The 18,248-nt window shown below is 39.3% G+C and overlaps 1 protein-coding gene across 2 annotated transcripts in view; it reads right to left on the bottom strand.

Moving 5' to 3' along the window:
• Positions 1–18,248, bottom strand: part of LOC126236378 (phosphoribosyl pyrophosphate synthase-associated protein 2) — a 92,025-nt gene that overhangs the window by 72,225 nt on the left and 1,552 nt on the right. For both annotated transcript variants that reach the window (XM_049945634.1, XM_049945635.1), the window contains exons 3-4: positions 3,262–3,381; positions 2,962–3,071 (exon numbers count right to left, since the gene is read on the bottom strand). In XM_049945634.1, coding sequence (XP_049801591.1) covers positions 2,962–3,071; positions 3,262–3,381 — 230 coding nt within the window. The remainder of the gene's footprint in view (positions 1–2,961; positions 3,072–3,261; positions 3,382–18,248) is intronic.

The following is an 18,248-nucleotide window of genomic DNA, read 5'->3' as shown; positions in this document are numbered from 1 at the left end:
CTTGATACGACTTTTGTAGAGCCTAATGCAGTAGAGATGTCTACAAAAACAAAGAAGACTACTTACCTGCTATTTTTCTGACTCTAGCTCATTTCCTACTCATCAGGACTTTTGACATTATCTTCCACAGAGAGCACTAAACAACTGTAGAAAATAAAAAATGTAAGATTTGATTTACATCCCAGCAGAATATGGGCCCATTTTCAATGCACTTCCAGTTTGTTCTTTTCTAGAGCCTTCTGTTCTCCCATTACAAAACCAAATATAGTTTTTTAGTGGTTAGAACAGGGTCTTTCTGATGAAAATGGTTTAAAAGTTTGCAGAACGCTCTTTTTTGTAAAAGTGAGCCAAAAACAGCATCAGGCAGGGGCATTTGGCCACCCTATATGACTAATATTTCCAAATCCAAATTAACATCATCATCCTGTGAAGAAAAAGATGGACTATACTTTTAAATAAGCCTGTCTGTTGCTCAACATTCTCTCTATGTGGTGAACAGCAATCTATTCCAATTCATACTGATGTGAGACAATATCTGTTTATGGTGGATACAAACAGTTTCACTGGAAATAAGTTTAGTGTTCAACCCTGTCATTGCTGACTGCACCATAACAGTGCATTCATGCTTGTGGGGTTGGGAATCTCCACATGGCAGTGCGCGCCAAGCTGGACACAATGCAGCGCTGAGCACAGCAGCACTTGCTGCACTGTCTCTTGCTTGTAGCAGGCTCTTCTGTATTTATTCTCAACAATAAGTTCTTAAAATAAATTTTACTTTGAATATTCTTTATTAATAAAGTTGATAAAACTAGATAACATTATAAAGCAGTAAATATCCACAAGTTTATTTGTGTGATATTTAAAAACAAGGCCAACACACAGATCCACATCGATTTGTTTACAGCAGTAATGCAATGATATTCATTTTTTGTTCCTACTGCGTGACAAACTTCTGTACAGGCAGTGTTGTTTTACTGATGATACGACAGTGCTTAAAAAGTATCTTTCTCGGAGCCACAATCGATTTTCCTCATCAGACTGACAACTTCCAGACCATGACACCCATAGAATCATTGTAATCAAATACACATTTTGGCTGATTTTTTTTTTTTATTTTTATTTTGTTTGGCTGTCCATTTTCACATATGATTTTACTGCAGCTCTATGGTGTGTCATCAATACAAATATGTCTCTTTTGTCACGTCACTTTGAAGTCATCGTAGTGTCACCCTAAATGCCATCTCACCTCTCTGCAGTTCAGCTCCAAGTTTTGGTGTACTTACCCTGTCCAGGCAAAATTTTACCTACTGCATCTGTCCCTCTCGTGCAAGTAGGGGAGAGAGAGATGGACTTTTGTACCAATTGTCCACATATAGTGTGTGTTTTATAGCATGCATTTATACAAATACTTGGGTGTACCAATTTAAGGGGACATGAAATGGAATGGTCACACAGGTTCAGTCATAGGTAAAACCAGTGGCAGGCTTGGATTATTTCATAAGATAATGGAAAATGTAATAATATTACAAAGGAGATCACTAAGAAAACAATTGTGTGAACCATCCTCAGAATTTTTTGTCTCAAAGAAAAAGTCGTAGAAATGCTGACCAATCGTTGAAGACAGACATCAATCATCTAATAAGAGCCTAGTTACAAAGCTTCATGAACCAGTATTAAGGGAGGAATTTCGGAGAATACTACAGCCCCTACATATCACTCCTGTAGGAACCCTGAAGACAAGGTTAGAATAATTACAGCATACATACAGGCTTTTAAGTAGTCATTCTTCCCACATTCCAAATGTGAATGGAACATGAAGAAACCCTAAATATGGTAAAATGATAAGTACCCACTGCCATGCACTTCATAATAGTTTGCTAAGCATCGTGGCAGACAAAGATCATGGAAGGTTAGGAAAAAAACTGGTAGTGTTCTTTTTCAGGAAGAGAGGTAGGCACTTGCCTTGGATGGTTTAAGGAAATTATGGAAAACCTAAATCTCATTACCTGGACAGGGATTTGAATCTGATTACTCCCAGATGCATCATCAGACAACACTGAACACATGCAACAAAAATTGCTGGCACAAAACAACAAACTGTCTGAGTTTGCAATCTAATCTACTGCGAGTTCACAAGAGCATTATTAATGCCGTCACATTCATGGGTATTTGGTTCAGCAGACATTTTGTTCCTAAGTTATTGTAAAGTATGTGACTGACAAGCAGAGGACAACATGAAGAGAGACAGCTGGAGACGTAACTGGCGTGTGCCCAAGACCAATCTGTGTTGTAAACCATCACCACAGTGACCAAGACTTGTTGCTAACATATGCTTATGTGGTGGCACTTGACCTGCGTGTTAGCTGGTTCAAATCCTGGTCGTGGAAAAAATTTTCACTGCCAGTATTTGGACAACAAGGGGAGGAGACGCAGTGGTGTAAAGTTCCTGATCACCAGACTCTGCATCAATGATCTTAACAAAACTCCAAACCTCACCATAGTGTCTCATGAAGTGAACACACACACACACACACACACACACACACACACAGTATTACAAAAATTGTAATGGAGCATGTAACAAATAAACAGTAGATACTTTCACTGACAGAATCCAGTACAGCCACTGATAAAAGTAAACTGAAGCCAACATTACTTTCAGGCAATAAATGTATTTTGTTCAGATCTTTATTTCTCTTAAACATCCAACAACTGAGCTTTTTAAACACAGTTATTATTTCAATCTGAGGGTGACACTGTAGTGTACACTATGGTGCCACTACGACCCACAAATTATATTAGGGAGTACAAACAGCAGAAAACTTTTAAAAAAATAAAATGAAAAACTAGATAACGAGAAACGAAAATATTTTTATAAATTGAAACTGTGAATTACTTTTTACATCATTTACTAATATAATTTGTAATAGCAAAGTATAAATGCTGGAGAAAACTACTTACACTGCTTGCTGTATGGAAGGTAAGGAATAACACCAACAATGCTCTTTGCAGAGGATGTTTTGCAGGCATACGCCATGATCAACAATTCCATTATGTTATTGTTCACATCCCTGCAAACAGGGAGATACATTTTACAAAAGCAAATCTACACATCTTAGTATGCTGAAACAACAGAGGCTAAGAATGTGTTACAACTACAGCAATGTTTACACACCAAAAACAACAAGAATTACGTATTTATTACAAAGTGTCAGTTTCACTACAAACCGAAAAGAAAATTTAAAGCCAGATAATATTTACTTGGTTCCCGTCTGCAGAATGTAGATGTCTTTGCCTCGAACAGAGTCTCCAATCTCCACCATGGTCTCTCGATTAGTTTTGTGGTACACTGCACATCCTGCAGGTTTAACCCCTAGGCGGCTGAAATGGAGGGAGTGTAGGCAATGAGTACTCCCTGAATGCATAAAAAATATTTAAAAAATAAGGCTAAAGTATTTATTACATTTATTCACTTTCGGTGTTATGTGCTATATGATTCCAAATATCCTTCACCATTAGTGCTAATACAATACTAATTTATATCACTCTTCTCTTTTACAGTGTATGATAAGTGCAACTGAAATAATTACACATCACAGTATGAAAATCTTCCTAATGAGCAGTGTGGACAACTAACAACCCACTTCACTGGTGGTTACATCAGTCAGTCTGCTTCTTTCATTTGCAGTAGCTTATGGTCCTTCAAATACACCCTCTTGCTAATGTGAAGATAAAAAGGTCCATGTACATTTCACAATACTTCATCAACAAACCTCGTTGACTAATACGGCAACAAGACAATCAGCAGAAAAGCATCATTTTCTCGTGTGTTTGCAACAAAGGAGAAAAATGGTGGAGATGCTCCAGACAACTTACTCTGTTAGGAACACAAGACGAAAATGGAAGTGGAGCAAATAAAATAAATAAATAAATGTGAAAAGATTGTGCGGCCACACTTCACTGTCAACAGTACCTATATGACCATTATAAGAAGACTCAAAGAAACTTTGTCCACTTGCTTTCATCCTGTTCACATATCTGCATCTAAACCAGACTCTGAAAGCCAACTAAGGTGCTTGGCAGAGGGTACTTCTGGTATGATTAACTGAACCCCCTATCCCGTCCCGTTCGTGAATGGTGCATGGGAAGAATGATTGTTGGTAAGCCTATGAATTGGCTCTTAATTTCTCAAATTTTCTCATCGTGGTCATTATGCTATGTGTATGTGGGTGCAAGTAATAATATGTTGTCTGATTCTCCCCCGGAAAGTGCTCTCTCTAAATTTCAATAATAACCTCTCCGTGGCACATGTGTCAGTACTATCCTTGAACTGACTAAACGATACTGTGACAAAATGTGCTGCTTGTTGGATCTTTTCCATCTCTTCTATCAGTCCTACCTAATAACAGTCCCAGATTGATGAACAATACTCACGAATCAGTCGGACAAGCACCTCATAAGCCAGTTCCTTCATGGATGAGTTACATTTCCTTAATATCCTTCCTGTGAATCTCCATCTGCCTCTCCTACTATTTCTTTTATGTGGTCATTCCACTTACAGTCACACTGCATAGTTATTCCTAGACACTTTAGGGTAGATACCATTTCCAGCAAGTTCTCATCAATCATGTAGTCAGACAATAGTAGCTTTCTTTTCCTATGCATGCACAATATGTTACGTTTACTTATGTTCACAATCAACTGCCAGAGCTGGCACCACTCATCAGTCCTCAGCAGGTTATTCAGCAAACTGATACGACCTTCTTGTATCGCTGCTTTGTTATAGACAACTGCATCATCTGCAAACAGTCTTATAGAGCATCCAATGTTTCTACTAGATCATTTACATGCATTGTAAACAATATTGTTCCTACAATACTTCCCGGAGGTACTTCTGAAATTACCTTTACATCTGTTGATTTTGTTCAGCTACCAGACCAACGTATGATGTGATTGGTTTCATCAACACACACAGGTTTGTAAGACATTTGCTATCTGCTCATTCTACACATCCCCTACTGGTCTGAGGTTATAAGGCCGTTTTATACAACTACAGGCAGCTCCAAGGTCTAAAAACTGGATACATTAGGCACTGGCAAAAAGCTTAGCATACAGCCCCTACTGCCAGAGCCAAGTTATTAATACCAGAGTGCTTTTTCTCAAGTCTTCTGTGAAAGCACTTCTCAATTTTTCTTGGAACAGAAACTCAAATATTATACCTCTCCATATACACAAAAAATATTTTTGTTTCTGTTAGGAAAAATATCATTCTGTGTGAACTATTCACCTTGGTGGTGTTTGGCTATCTGTATTTTTCTCTGCTTGGAAGGAAAGTCGAAGTTGTTGTGATAGGAAAAATTGTTAGAAAGATGGAAAATGATTTCAACAGACTGTCTAGAAGATGCTACACCAGAGTACTTAGTATCATGTTACTTCCCAAGTAAAAAGCTATGCAAGAGAGTATTGCCTATATGCAGGATACAAACTCTAGGGGTTGACTGATGAGAGAATACAGAACAAAAGAGGTCTAATGAATTCATGTCTGGAAATGCATGGTTTCCACACCAGAGATCATTTATTCAACCATACATTGTTGCAGAGACTGTGGTCTAATATGTGCTGTACCATGCAGCCACACTTACAGTATGTGCTGAAAATGGTTTCCATGTGCCTCAACACATGCGTGTACACCCCGTCACATGTTCTGCCTCACATGCTCACATCGGCCAGGCTGCATCCAAACAGTGTCAAAGGCAGCATGAATATGCTGCTCCAGTGTCTCCATATCTGGAATGGGCTCTGCATACACTATACTTTTGAGATGGTCCCATAACCAGAAATCACATGGATTGTGATCCAGTGAATGAGCAGGCCATGCAACTGGACCCCCTCATCCAATCCACCAATCAGGGAAGGCACGACTGAGATGCATCCATTTAATGGCAATGTGGCCTGGAGCACCATCATGTGTCAGCCACATAACCCTTAATGGCAATTCTTCCAGAGGAGGAGGCAAAGTCACCCACAAGAAACATCAATAGTTCCAGCCTGTGGAAGGAAAACTAATTCTGAAGCACGGCCACCAATTATCCTGGTCCACACATTCTGGCTGCACCGATGCTGACAATTTGCCGTCACCATACTGTGAGGCTTCTACATACTATTCCAAAGATGCCTCTCATGAAAGTTGAAGACACCACTCCATGTAAAGGTGGCCTCTTCTCTGAATAGGATGGATGACACAAATCCAGAATTGTGGTTGCCTGATAAAGAAACCAGTGACAAAACTGCCCCTGATGTGGAAAATCTGTCGCTTGTAAGCCCTGCACACCCTTTAAGTGATTAGAGTAGAAACAATTGTCATGGACAATGTTCCACCCGTATGTCTGGCTTACCCTGTACAGGAGGGCCAATTGCCTGGTACTGACATGGCGGTCGCCTACCATTGGAATTCTGTGTCTAGTCCAAATAGCAACAATAATCAGATTTTTCTACAAGTCTGGTGTCCGAACATTTTGGGTTCTCCTTCACGATTTCCTGCTTCCTGAAATGACCCTGTCTCAGACAAATATTGAAACACTGTTACAAACATTGAATGCTGTGGTTATCGTCGGTGGTGGTGATAGGTCTCCTGATACAATCTTGCCGCTTGCCGCCTGTTGCTATCTGCCTTTCCATAAGTAAACACCATTTCAGCAAGCTCTAGATTCAAATATGAGACCATTGTGTACAATGCTGTATCGTGTTCACTACAAGGTGCGTCAGTAAGAGAAGTGGATTGGACACAAAATTCGAATGACTATGGCAGGAGAGCGCACTAGTACATGATATAAGAGGAACAGTACCACCCTTTACAAGGAAACCATGCATACTGCAACAGTGGCTGCAAAGTACAGTACATATTAGGCTGCAGTCTCTGCACCAAAGTATGATTGAATAAATGGTCTCTAGCATGGAAACTATGCATTTCCAGAAACAATTTCATTACACATTTTTTGTTCTGTATCATCTCATCAATCAATCCCTAGAGCTTGTACATGGTGGAAAAATCACCCTGTATATACAGAAGACAGTTGTACTTCATGGTGGTGGTTGTAGGAAGAGTGCACTGTTTAATCACTGTGTGTTAGCAAGCTTTTAGAAAACTCTCCACCGAGCTTCCTTTTAGATTTTAAATTGTCACCCACCCTGAATTGAATTAATTTATGAAATTTAAACTCTCTCACAATACTTCTTTTATGATAAGCAGGTCAATTTACTGTGAGGTAAGAGGCTCAGAAACCTAGTCAAAATTTTAAAAGTGAAATCCTAACAATTGTCAGATTATAAATGTAATGTGTATGCAAAATGAATCTTTCAATTTTTAGTGGCGCATACTTGGTTTGACATTGACTTGGTTTCTAGCACTTGTAGACTTAGAGAAAGCTTTTGACAATGCTGACTGGAATACTCTCTTTCAGATTCTGAAGGTGGCAGCGGTAAAATACAGAGACCGAAAGGCTATTTACAATTTGTACAGAAACCAGATGGCAGTTAAGGAGGGTATAAGATGAACATCAACAAAAGCAAAACAAGGATAATGGAATGTAGTTGAATTAAGTCGGGTGATTCTGAGGGAATTAAATTAGGAAATGAGACACTTAAAGTAGTAAAGGAGTTTTGCTATTTGGGGAGCAAAATAACTGATGATGGTCGAGGTAGGGAGGATATAAAATGTAGACTGGCAATGGCAAGGAAAGCGTTTCTGAAGAAGAGAAATTTGTTAACATCGAGTATTGATTTAAGTGTCAGGAAGTCGTTTCTGAAAGTATTTGTACGGAGTGTAGCCATGTATGGAAATGAAACGTGGACGATAAATAGTTTAGACAAGAAGAGAATAGAAGCTTTCGAAATGTGGTGCTACAGAAGAATGCTGAAGATTAGATGGGTAGATCACATAACTAATGAGGAGGTATTTAATAGAATTGGGGAGAATGAGTTTGTGGCACAACTTGACTAGAAGAAGGGATCGGTTGGTAGGACATGTTCTGAGGCATCAAGGGATCACCAATTTAGTACTGGAGGGCAGCATGGAGGGTGAAAATCATAGAGGGAGACCAAGAGATGAGTACACTAAGCAGATTCAGAAGGATGTAGGCCGCAGTAGGTACTGGGAGATGAAGAAGCTTGCACAGGATAGAGTAGCAGGGAGAGCTGCATCAAACCAGTCTCAGGACTGAAGACCACAATCACAACAACATACTTGGTTTGAACCTTCTTGACCACTCGGAACATAGTGCCATACTTGGACACACAAGTCCTTGCTTTTCACAGGAAACACTCAGCAACTGAGCTCCGTAGGCATATGTATCACCCCCCCCCCGATTAAATTCTTCCAGTATTTTTCCAACTTTGTGGGACTATGAAGGCTGTATGGAGCCATACTTTGATAACTCATTTAGAAAGAGCATTACCTGTAAGGGTCATGGATATGTTTTTGAGTTTACATCTACATCTATACTCCGCAAGCCACCTGACGGTGTGTGGTGGAGGGTACCCTGAGTAGCTCTATTGGTCCTCCCTTCTACTCCAGTCTCGTATTGTTCGTGGAAAGAAGGATTGTCTGTATGCTTCTGTGTGGGCTCTAATCTCTCTGATTTTATCCTCATGGTCTCTTCGCGAGATATACGTAGGAGGGAGCAATATACTGCTGGACTCTTCGGTGAAGGTATGTTCTCGAAACTTTAACAAAAGCCCGTACCGAGCTACTGAGTGTCTCTCCTGCAGAGTCTTCCACTGGAGTTTATCTATCATCTCCGTAATGCTTTCGCGATTACTAAATGATCCTGTAACATAGTGCGCTGCTCTCCGTTGGATCTTCTCTATCTCTTCTATCAACCCTATCTGGTACGGATCCCACACCGCTGAGCAGTATTCAAGCAGTGGGCGAACAAGCGTACTGTAATCTACTTCTTTTGTTTTCGGATTGCATTTCCTTAGGATTCTTCCAATGAATCTCAGTCTGGCATCTGCTTTACCGACGATCAACTTCATATGATCATTCCATTGTAAATCACTCCTAATGCGTACTCCCAGATAATTTATGGAATTAACTGCTTCCAGTTGCTGACCTGCTATTTTGTAGCTAAATGATAAGGGATCTATCTTTCTATGTATTCGCAGCACATACAATTTTTACTGTTTCAAAGCAGCGCACACATCACTGCGGAGTGAAAGATTCATTCTGGAAACACATACTATGCTGTGACTAATCCATTCTATGCAATATCATTTCTCTACGAGCACTAGACCAGAAGTTGAAGAGAAGTAGTAGTAGAACTGGCACTGTGAGGTTGAGTTGAGAGTCTTGTCTCAGCTCAGTCCACGAGAGTGTTGCTCAGAAAAAGCATGGGCCTGGGTACAAGACCCGTCCAACACAATAATATTATGCCTTTAAACAATGTACATCTTCTCCAAACAAAGATAAAAAATAAAGCACATAGAAAATTGTCTTGTATGCTACATTTTGTTTAAAATGTTCCAAGAAGATATCCTTCACTTGATTTTATAAGTACTGCTGCATTGTGTACTTTAAAATAATCAGTGTCGACCAAGGCAAACACTTTTGGAAAACAAAAAATACTACATCACCTGAATGCATTGATACATAACTTTCATGATATCATATCAGAAAAGTCTCTGTTGTGTTAGTTTGGTTTCATACATCTACCTCTTGCAAACCATTGTGAGGTGCATGGCAGAGGGTATGTCTCATTGTACCAATTATTAGGGTTTCGTCCTGTTCCATTCACTTATGGACCGCAGGTAGAATAATTGTTTGAATGCCCCTGTGTGTGCAGTAATCTTATCTTCATGAACCCTATGTCAGAGATTTGTAGGGGGTGGTTGTATACTCCTAGAGTAATAATTTAAAGCCGGTTCTGAAACTTCGTTAATTGACTTTCTCAGGATATTTTACGTCTATCTTCAAGAGCAGCTTAACGGCATGGACCGTGTCTTGAAAGGAGGATATAATGAACATAAACAAAAGCAAAATGAGGATAATGCAATATAGTCGAACTAAACCAGGCGATGCTGAGATATTAGATTACGAAATGGGACACTTAAAGTAGTAAATGAGTTTTGCTATTTGGGGAGTAAAATAACTGATGATGGTCGAAGTAGAGAGAATATAAAATGTAGATCGACTATGAAAAGGAATTTGTTAACATTGAGTATAGATTTAAGGGTCAGGAAGTCTTTTCTGAAAGTATTTGTATGGAGTGCAGCCATGTATGGAAGTGAAACATGGACAATAAACAGTTTAGACAAGAAGAGAATAGACACTTTCAAGATGAGCTGCTACAGAAGAATGCTGAAGATTAGATGGGCAGACCACGTAACTAATGAGGAGGTACTGAATAGAATTGGGGAGCAGAGGAATTTGTGGCACAACTTGACTAGAAGAAGGGATCAGTTGGTAGGACACATTTTGAGGCATCAAGGGATCACTCATTTAGTACTGTAGAGGGTAAAAATCTTAAGAGAGAGACTAAAATGTAGGATGTAGCTTATGTAGTTATTCAGAGATGAAGAGGCTTGCATAAGACAGAGTAGCATGGAGAACTGCATCAAACCAGTCTCTGGACAGAAGAGCACAATAACAACGTCTTCAAGAGTCTTCCAGTTCAGTTCCTTAAGCACCTCTGTGATACTCTCCCACAGATTAAACAAACCTGTGATTATTCATGCTGCCCCTCTCTGTATACGTTCAGTATCCACTGTTAGTCGTATCTGGTGTGGGTCACATACACTTGAGCAATATTCTAGAACTGGTCGCACGATTGATTTGTAAGCAATCTCCTTTTTAGATTGATTGCACTTCCGCAGTATTCTACCAATAAACCGATGTCTACCACCTGCATTACCCACAACTGAACCTATGTGATAACTACATTTCATATCCTTACACAGTGTTGCATCCAGGTATTTATATGAGTTAGCCGATTCCAACAAGACTCATTGATATTATAGTCACAGGATACCATGTCTTTATCACTTTGTTAAGTGCAAAATTTACATTTCTGAACATTTAAAGCAAGTTGCCAATCTATAGACCAATTTGAAATCTTATCAATATCTGACTGAATATTCAAGCAACTTCATCAAAGAAAACTGCACCATCTACAAAAAAGTCTGAGGTTACAATTAATATTGTCTGCAAGGTCATTAACATACAGCACGAACAGCAAGGGTACAACACAGTTCCCTGGGGCACAACCGAAGTTACTTCTACATTTGATAATGACTCTCCATTCAAGATATCGTGTTGCATCCTACCTATGGAAAGGTCCTCAATCCAGTCACAACTTTCACTTGGTACCCTAAGTGACAATAAGCATAGGTGTGGTACTGAGTCAAATGTTTTTCGGAAATTGAGAAATACAACATCCACCCTGATTGCCTTGATCTGAAGCTTTCAGTATATCATGTAAGAAAAGTGGAAGTTGGGTTTCACATGATCGATGTTTTCAAAATGCATACGGGTGGCATTGACGAGGTCATTCTGTCCAGGATAACTTCATTATGTTTGAGGTCAAAATATGTTCTCAGATTCTACAACAAATCAATGCCAAAGATTCTGGATGATAATTCTGTGGATCACTTCTACTACCCCTCTTGTAAATGAGTGTGACTATGCCGTTTCCAAGAACTGGGCACTTCCCTCCCCCCCCCCCCCCCCCACGGGATCTATGCTAGATTATGGTTAGAAGAGGGGCTAACTCCGGCGCAAATTCAGTATAGAATCTGATAGGGATTCCATTGGGTCTGCATTTTTGTTCAGTTTTAACAATTTCAGCTGTACTTCGACACCACTAACACAAATACTTATTGCATTCATCTTTTCTGTCGCACAAAAAATTAAATTGGACAAACGTTTTCTGAATCCATGCTTGTTGGCATTCTGTTTAAGATGCTTCATTACATTTGAGTTCAGAATATGATCTAAGATTCTACAACAAGTGGATGTCAATAACATTGGATGGCAGTTTTGTACATAACTTCTGCTACCCTCCTTCTAGATGGATTAGGTTAGATTCAGTTTTCATTCGACAGACCCAAAAATGAGATGGGTCTTGTGGATGTGGAACAGGTCGGTGTAATCTGTGCTTTCTTCCAATTACTGCTTATGGCCTTTTTGTCTGAGGTGCCTATGGCAGATTATAGTTGACATAAGCTCCCTATCTCTAGGCCTATACTTGTTTTGCACATATTATGCAACAGTATTTCTTCTTTAGAAATTTCTATTAAGTGATTGAACACCATGAACTGTCTGCCCCAGTATGAACAGTTCCACCTGATTCATATCTATCAAATATATGACTGACTATACTGCTAAACCTAAGTCACAGTTCCTCTGCATGCTTCTCTCCAGAGGTAAATATTTCTATTTTCTTACTGAGATATGACACTACTGCCTCTTTACATAGTTTGATAAAAATATAAATCCTATTACATCCAATATATTTCCATAATGAGTGGGCTAACAAAACATCTTGTCTAGATAGTTCTCACAGAATGCATATTTAGTAATATTTCGCAGGACGTCTTGTCATGTCCACTACTTATAAAACTGTAATCTTCCCAACTCATAGACCAATGAAGACAGTGTGATTGGGAAACTTACATGATAGTGAACTTTGGTTTTCTCTAAAGATTTTGGCTACATCGGGAAATGGGTCTGGAAGTTGACAGAACGGTCCAACTATAAGTTTATACCCAGCCTCGATACTGAGTCATGCTCAAAAAATCTCACATGCAGTTTCTATTTCTATCTTTGTGAAACTGAGTTTCTTGTCTACTGTGACGAATACACCACTTGCATTTACCGTTTGCCTATCATTTCAATATGTGCATAAATTTCCCCAGATACCTCACAATTGTGGGTTTGAATCAGTTTCTGTGCCCAATGCAATGCGATCTGCACTGTTTTAAAGAGCACTTCAAACTCTGGCACTTTGTTGCGAATTCTTCAGCAGCTAATCACAATTATTATAATACTCTCATCTTTAGGGGCATTTCTTTGGATCTTATACCGAAAAGTCTGATTACAAAAATATGTATTAAAAAAAAAAGTTTTATAAGTATCCAAAAATTCACATTTACACTTGTTGGCTCCCAAGTCACAATCAAACTGTCACTTTCCAACCTATACTAGACCTATCAATTCAAAAGAAAATTAAAAACATACCACATAGTCACTCTTTCTACAAATTTTTTGAATACCTACATTCAGGGATTGAAAAGTTGGTTCATTGGTTGATTTGGGGGAGGGGACCACACATTGAGGTCATTGGTCCCATCGGAACCTCATCGGATTAGGGAAGGATGGGGAAGGAAGTTGTCCATGCCCTTTCAAAGGAACCATCCTGACATTAGCCTGAAGCAATTTAGGGAAAATATGGAAAACCTAAATCAGGATGGCCGAACACTGGTTTGAACCACTGTCCTCCCGAATGGGAGTCCAGTGTTCTAATCACAGCACCAACTCACTCTGTGATTGAGAAGTTCTGTTAGGTACATGGCAAGTAGCAGTGTTATAAAGCCGTGTGACAAGCAGTAATGTACTACAAATAAGACAATATTTACGGTGTAGGAAATTATTTTCTTTGAAACATTCCATTGTAATCGAGTATATATTTAGCTACTAATAGCAGGTACACAGCAGTTACATAGTAAAATTGAGGAGGCAGTGTCCGTTTACAAAGCAGTTGCTTTCTAACTAATATACTTGATTAAATTTAGATGTCGTAAGCTTGAACAGCATTCATCATATTTATCATTAATGCACCATACAGATTAAGTTTTTATGAAGTCCTTTCTTATGTTAATGAATACTTAACTTGTTTCACATCTCAACAGTTACTTCTCCTTAATAGGATCTATGAAACAAGACGGATGAATGAATGAATAACTGTGGGCTGCAATACAACTTACACTCCAAAGAATAATACAGAAATGAAATAAATAATGTAATTTATACTTTCCTCATTTTGTGCAAGTAGGACAGCACATGCCACATCATCACTATGTCATGGATCAAATCAATGTTTTAAATAACTGTTCATGCTGTGATTTTCATCTACATCTACATCCATACTCTGCAAGCCACCTTACGGTGTGTGGCAGAGGGTACCTTGAGTACCTCTATCGGTTCTCCCTTCTATTCCAGTCTCTTATTGTTCGTGGAAAGAAGGATTGTCGGTATGCCTCTGTGTGGGCTCTAATCTCTCTGATTTTATCCTCATGGTCTCTTCGTGAGATATACGTAGGAGGGAGCAATATACTGCTTGACTCCTCGGTGAAGGTATGTTCTTGAAACTTCAACAAAAGCCCGTACCGAGCTACTGAGCGTCTCTACTGCAGTCTTCCACTGGAGTTTATCTATCATCTCCGTAACGCTTTCGCGATTACTAAACAATCCTGTAACGAAGCGCGCTGCTCCGGTATGGATCCCACACTGCTGAGCAGTACCGTATTCAAGCAGTTGGCGAACAAGTGTACTGTAACCAACTTCCTTTGTTTTCGGATTGCATATCCTTAGAATTCTTCCAATGAATCTCAGTCTGGCAACTGCTTCACCGATGATCAACTTTATATGATATTTCCATTTCAAATCACTCCTAATGTGTACTCCCAGATAATTTATGGAATTAACTGCTTCCAGTTGCTGACCTGCTATATTGTAGCTAAATGATGAGGGATCTTTCTTTCTATGTATTCACAGCACATTACACTTGTCTACATTGAGATTCAATTGCCATTCCCTGCACCATGCGTCAATTCTCTGCAGATCCTCCTGCATTTCAGTACAATTTTCCATTGTTACAACCTCTTGATATACCACAGCATCATCCGCAAAAAGCCTCAGTGAACTTCCAAAGTCATCCAAAAGGTCATTCATGTATATTGGGAATAGCAACGGTCCTATGACACTCCCCTGCGGCACACCTGAAATCACTCTTACTTCGGAAGACTTCTCTTCATTGAGAATGACATGCTGCGTTCTGTTATCTAGGAACTCTTCAATCCAATCACACAATTGGTCTGATAGTCCATATGCTCTTACTTGGTTCATTAAACGACTGTGGGGAACTGTATCGAACGCCTTGCGGAAGTCAAGAAACACGGCATCTACCTGGGAACCCGTGTCTATGGCCCTATGAGTCTCGTGGACGAATAGCGCGAGCTGGGTTTCACACGATCGTCTTTTTTGAAACCCATGCTGATTCCTACAGAGTAGATTTCTAGTCTCCAGAAAAGTCATTATACTCGAACATAATACGTGTTTCAAAATTCTACAACTGACCGACGTTAGAGACATAGGTCTATAGTTCTGCACATCTGTTCAACGTCCCTTCTTGAAAACGGGGATAACCTGTGCCCTTTTCCAATCCTTTGGAACGCTACACTCTTCTAGAGACCTACGGTACATCACTGCAAGAAAGGGGGCAAGTTCCTTCGCGTACTTTGTGTAAAATCGAATTGGTATCCCATCAGGTCCAGCGGCCTTTCCTCTTTTGAGCGATTTTAATTGTTTCTCTATCCCTCTATCGTGTATTTCAATATCTACCATTTTGTCATCTGTGCGACAATCTAGAGAAGGAACTACAGTGCAGTCTTCCTCTGTGAAACAGCTTTGGAAAAAGACGTACAGTATTTCGGCCTTTAGTCTGTCATCCTCTGTTTCAGTACCATTTTGGTCACAGAGTGTCTGAACATTTTGTTTTGATCCACCTACCGCTTTGACATAAGACCAAACTTTCTTAGGATTTTCTGCCAAGTCAGTACATAGAACTTTACTTTCGAATTCATTGAATGCTTCTCGCATAGCCCTCCTTACACTACATTTCGCTTTGCGTAATTTTTGTTTGTCTGCAAGGCTTTGGCTATGTTTATGTTTGCTGTGAAGTTCCCTTTGCTTCCGCAGCAGTTTTCTAACTCATTTGTTGTACCACGGTGGCTCTTTTCCATCTCTTACGATCTTGGTTGGCACATACTCATCTAATGCATATTGTACGATGGTTTTGAACTTTGTCCACTGATCCTCAACACTACCTGTACTGATTTTGTTCCAACTGTCGTTGTAGGAGACACAGAAAAAGAGATCTACAGTATAGTCTACTTTACACTGAACATACAGCAATATCTCAACTCAGGTCCTCTAGCACTAAAGACCATCCGTGCTTCTGAACACTACCAGAATTTCCAATAAAATATACCGAATCTATGCTCGATTTTTATTAGCAAAGTAATCTGCTGGCTGTATCTGATTGGAGCTGCAATATTTATTGTACACAAAAAAGCTAAACACAGTTACACAAACTATTGCACTATACAGTCCACGGAATAAAGAAAACGGCATCCGGCATCCATAACAATAAAAAAACATGTTTACAAAATCAAGGCATAGATTCCAAAACCCCACTTAAAAAAAAGTCATATGCATCACAATCACAGTGTAAGGAGCTACAGTATCAGTCACTATACAGTATGTTACCAAAGAACATTGTAAATATTCAGTCAGAGAACTGCTAACACCTCAGGTTACAATATGTCCATAAATCCATAATGACAAGACAAATGTAAGAGTGCTGTGGGTCTGAACACATTGCACTAAGTATAGATCAACTTGTAAAATGAACACCCTTAAGCTAGATTTGTACTTGAATGGAGTTGTAGTCAGATAGTATCCAGGTAGGACACTAAAAGTGAACAGAACTACAAAGGCCATACACTTGCTGAGAGACTGTTTCTGTGATTTCAGTGTCTTGTACAACTTGTACAGCGATAACGCAGTCTCACTGCTATACATGGACACACTTACAGAAACTTAAGATTGTTGTTCGGTAAAAAAAAAAAAAAAAGTTCCACACCATTTTACTAGTTGTCATTGGGTGGTTGTATTCCGAGGAGTCTGCAGACCAAACGAGATACGGTCCCATATTTCAGACATGCTCAGTGGCAGGCAAAGTTTGGATATGGGAACTGAGAAAAAGTTTGAAGAAAATGTGTGCACAGGACATGTCCTGCTGAAAAAGCATATCTTACTTATATTATGGAAAGAAGAACAGAATGGGCTGGATGATGATCTGGATGTATTACATGCTATTCATTCTCCTCTCCACACAAAAAGTCGTTGTAGGCTACCAGTCCTCAAATCTGACGCCTGAAATAGGCTCTGTATCATATGGTCTAATCAACTCTGTTAGTTGCCATTCTGTTGACTGACATGATATCATCAAACAACCATAGGACTGTTCTAAATTAATATTTGTAGATAAGCTGCACAGAGACGAGGAGTAAGATAAATCTGACAATGAGCACCAAAATTGTCAGAGAATGGTATTCCATTTTGCACTTACGCTCTACACCAAGAATTGTTGGAATTTAGAATCAATGCCTCTGCTACATATTTATCTTTGCCGCAGTTGCTACAGATGCTTTTATAGATGTTCCTATTGACATGGTTGTGTTTTGCATACCCTTGTGTTACATCCATTCTGTGTGTGTTAATGGAAGCATTTATGTTCACTTTCAAACTGTAACCACATGTTTATTTCAAGTTCAATAACAACAGTAATATATATCTGAAGCTGTAGAGATGCTATGAACTGCTCAAAGGAAATTGGCCAACACTAAAGTGGCAACAGATATAAACAGTAGGCTTAATCCATGCTCTGCATACATTCAAGGACACATGACATTAATGTAACCAAACTTTGAAAAAACACACTACATGCAATTCAGAACTTTTAAAGAGGTCCCCCCCCCACCCAATACACGCCTAAAATATGATAACAAATGTATAGAAAAAGTGGAAAGTTTTAAATTCTTGGGATTACAGCTTGATAATTTTCATTTGGAGGAGCACACTGTAGATCTGATGAAGCACCTAGCCAAATCATTGTTTGCCATGTGAACATTGTCAGACATATAGGATATGCTTACTTCCACTCTATAAATTTTAGGGCAAACTCATCAAGGCAAGCTTAAGTTTTCCAGGAACAAAAATGTGAAATTAGAATTATTGGAAATACGGAAGCGTCCGATCCTGCCCGTCTGCTTTGACCCATGACATCACAAATATGGCGGAAACAAAAACACACACACACTCTTTCCACAAGAAGCCTAATGACACTAATGGGACAAGTGCGGGAAATGGGATGTATGGGTGGGGGGCAAACTAAATATAAACAAATTTAGAC

The sequence above is a fragment of the Schistocerca nitens genome, chromosome 2 (assembly GCF_023898315.1).
Source record: "Schistocerca nitens isolate TAMUIC-IGC-003100 chromosome 2, iqSchNite1.1, whole genome shotgun sequence".
NCBI classification, from domain to species: Eukaryota; Metazoa; Arthropoda; class Insecta; order Orthoptera; family Acrididae; genus Schistocerca; species Schistocerca nitens.
The sequence above is the reverse complement of the archived record's forward strand: the minus strand, read 5'-3'. Positions and strand labels throughout refer to the sequence as shown.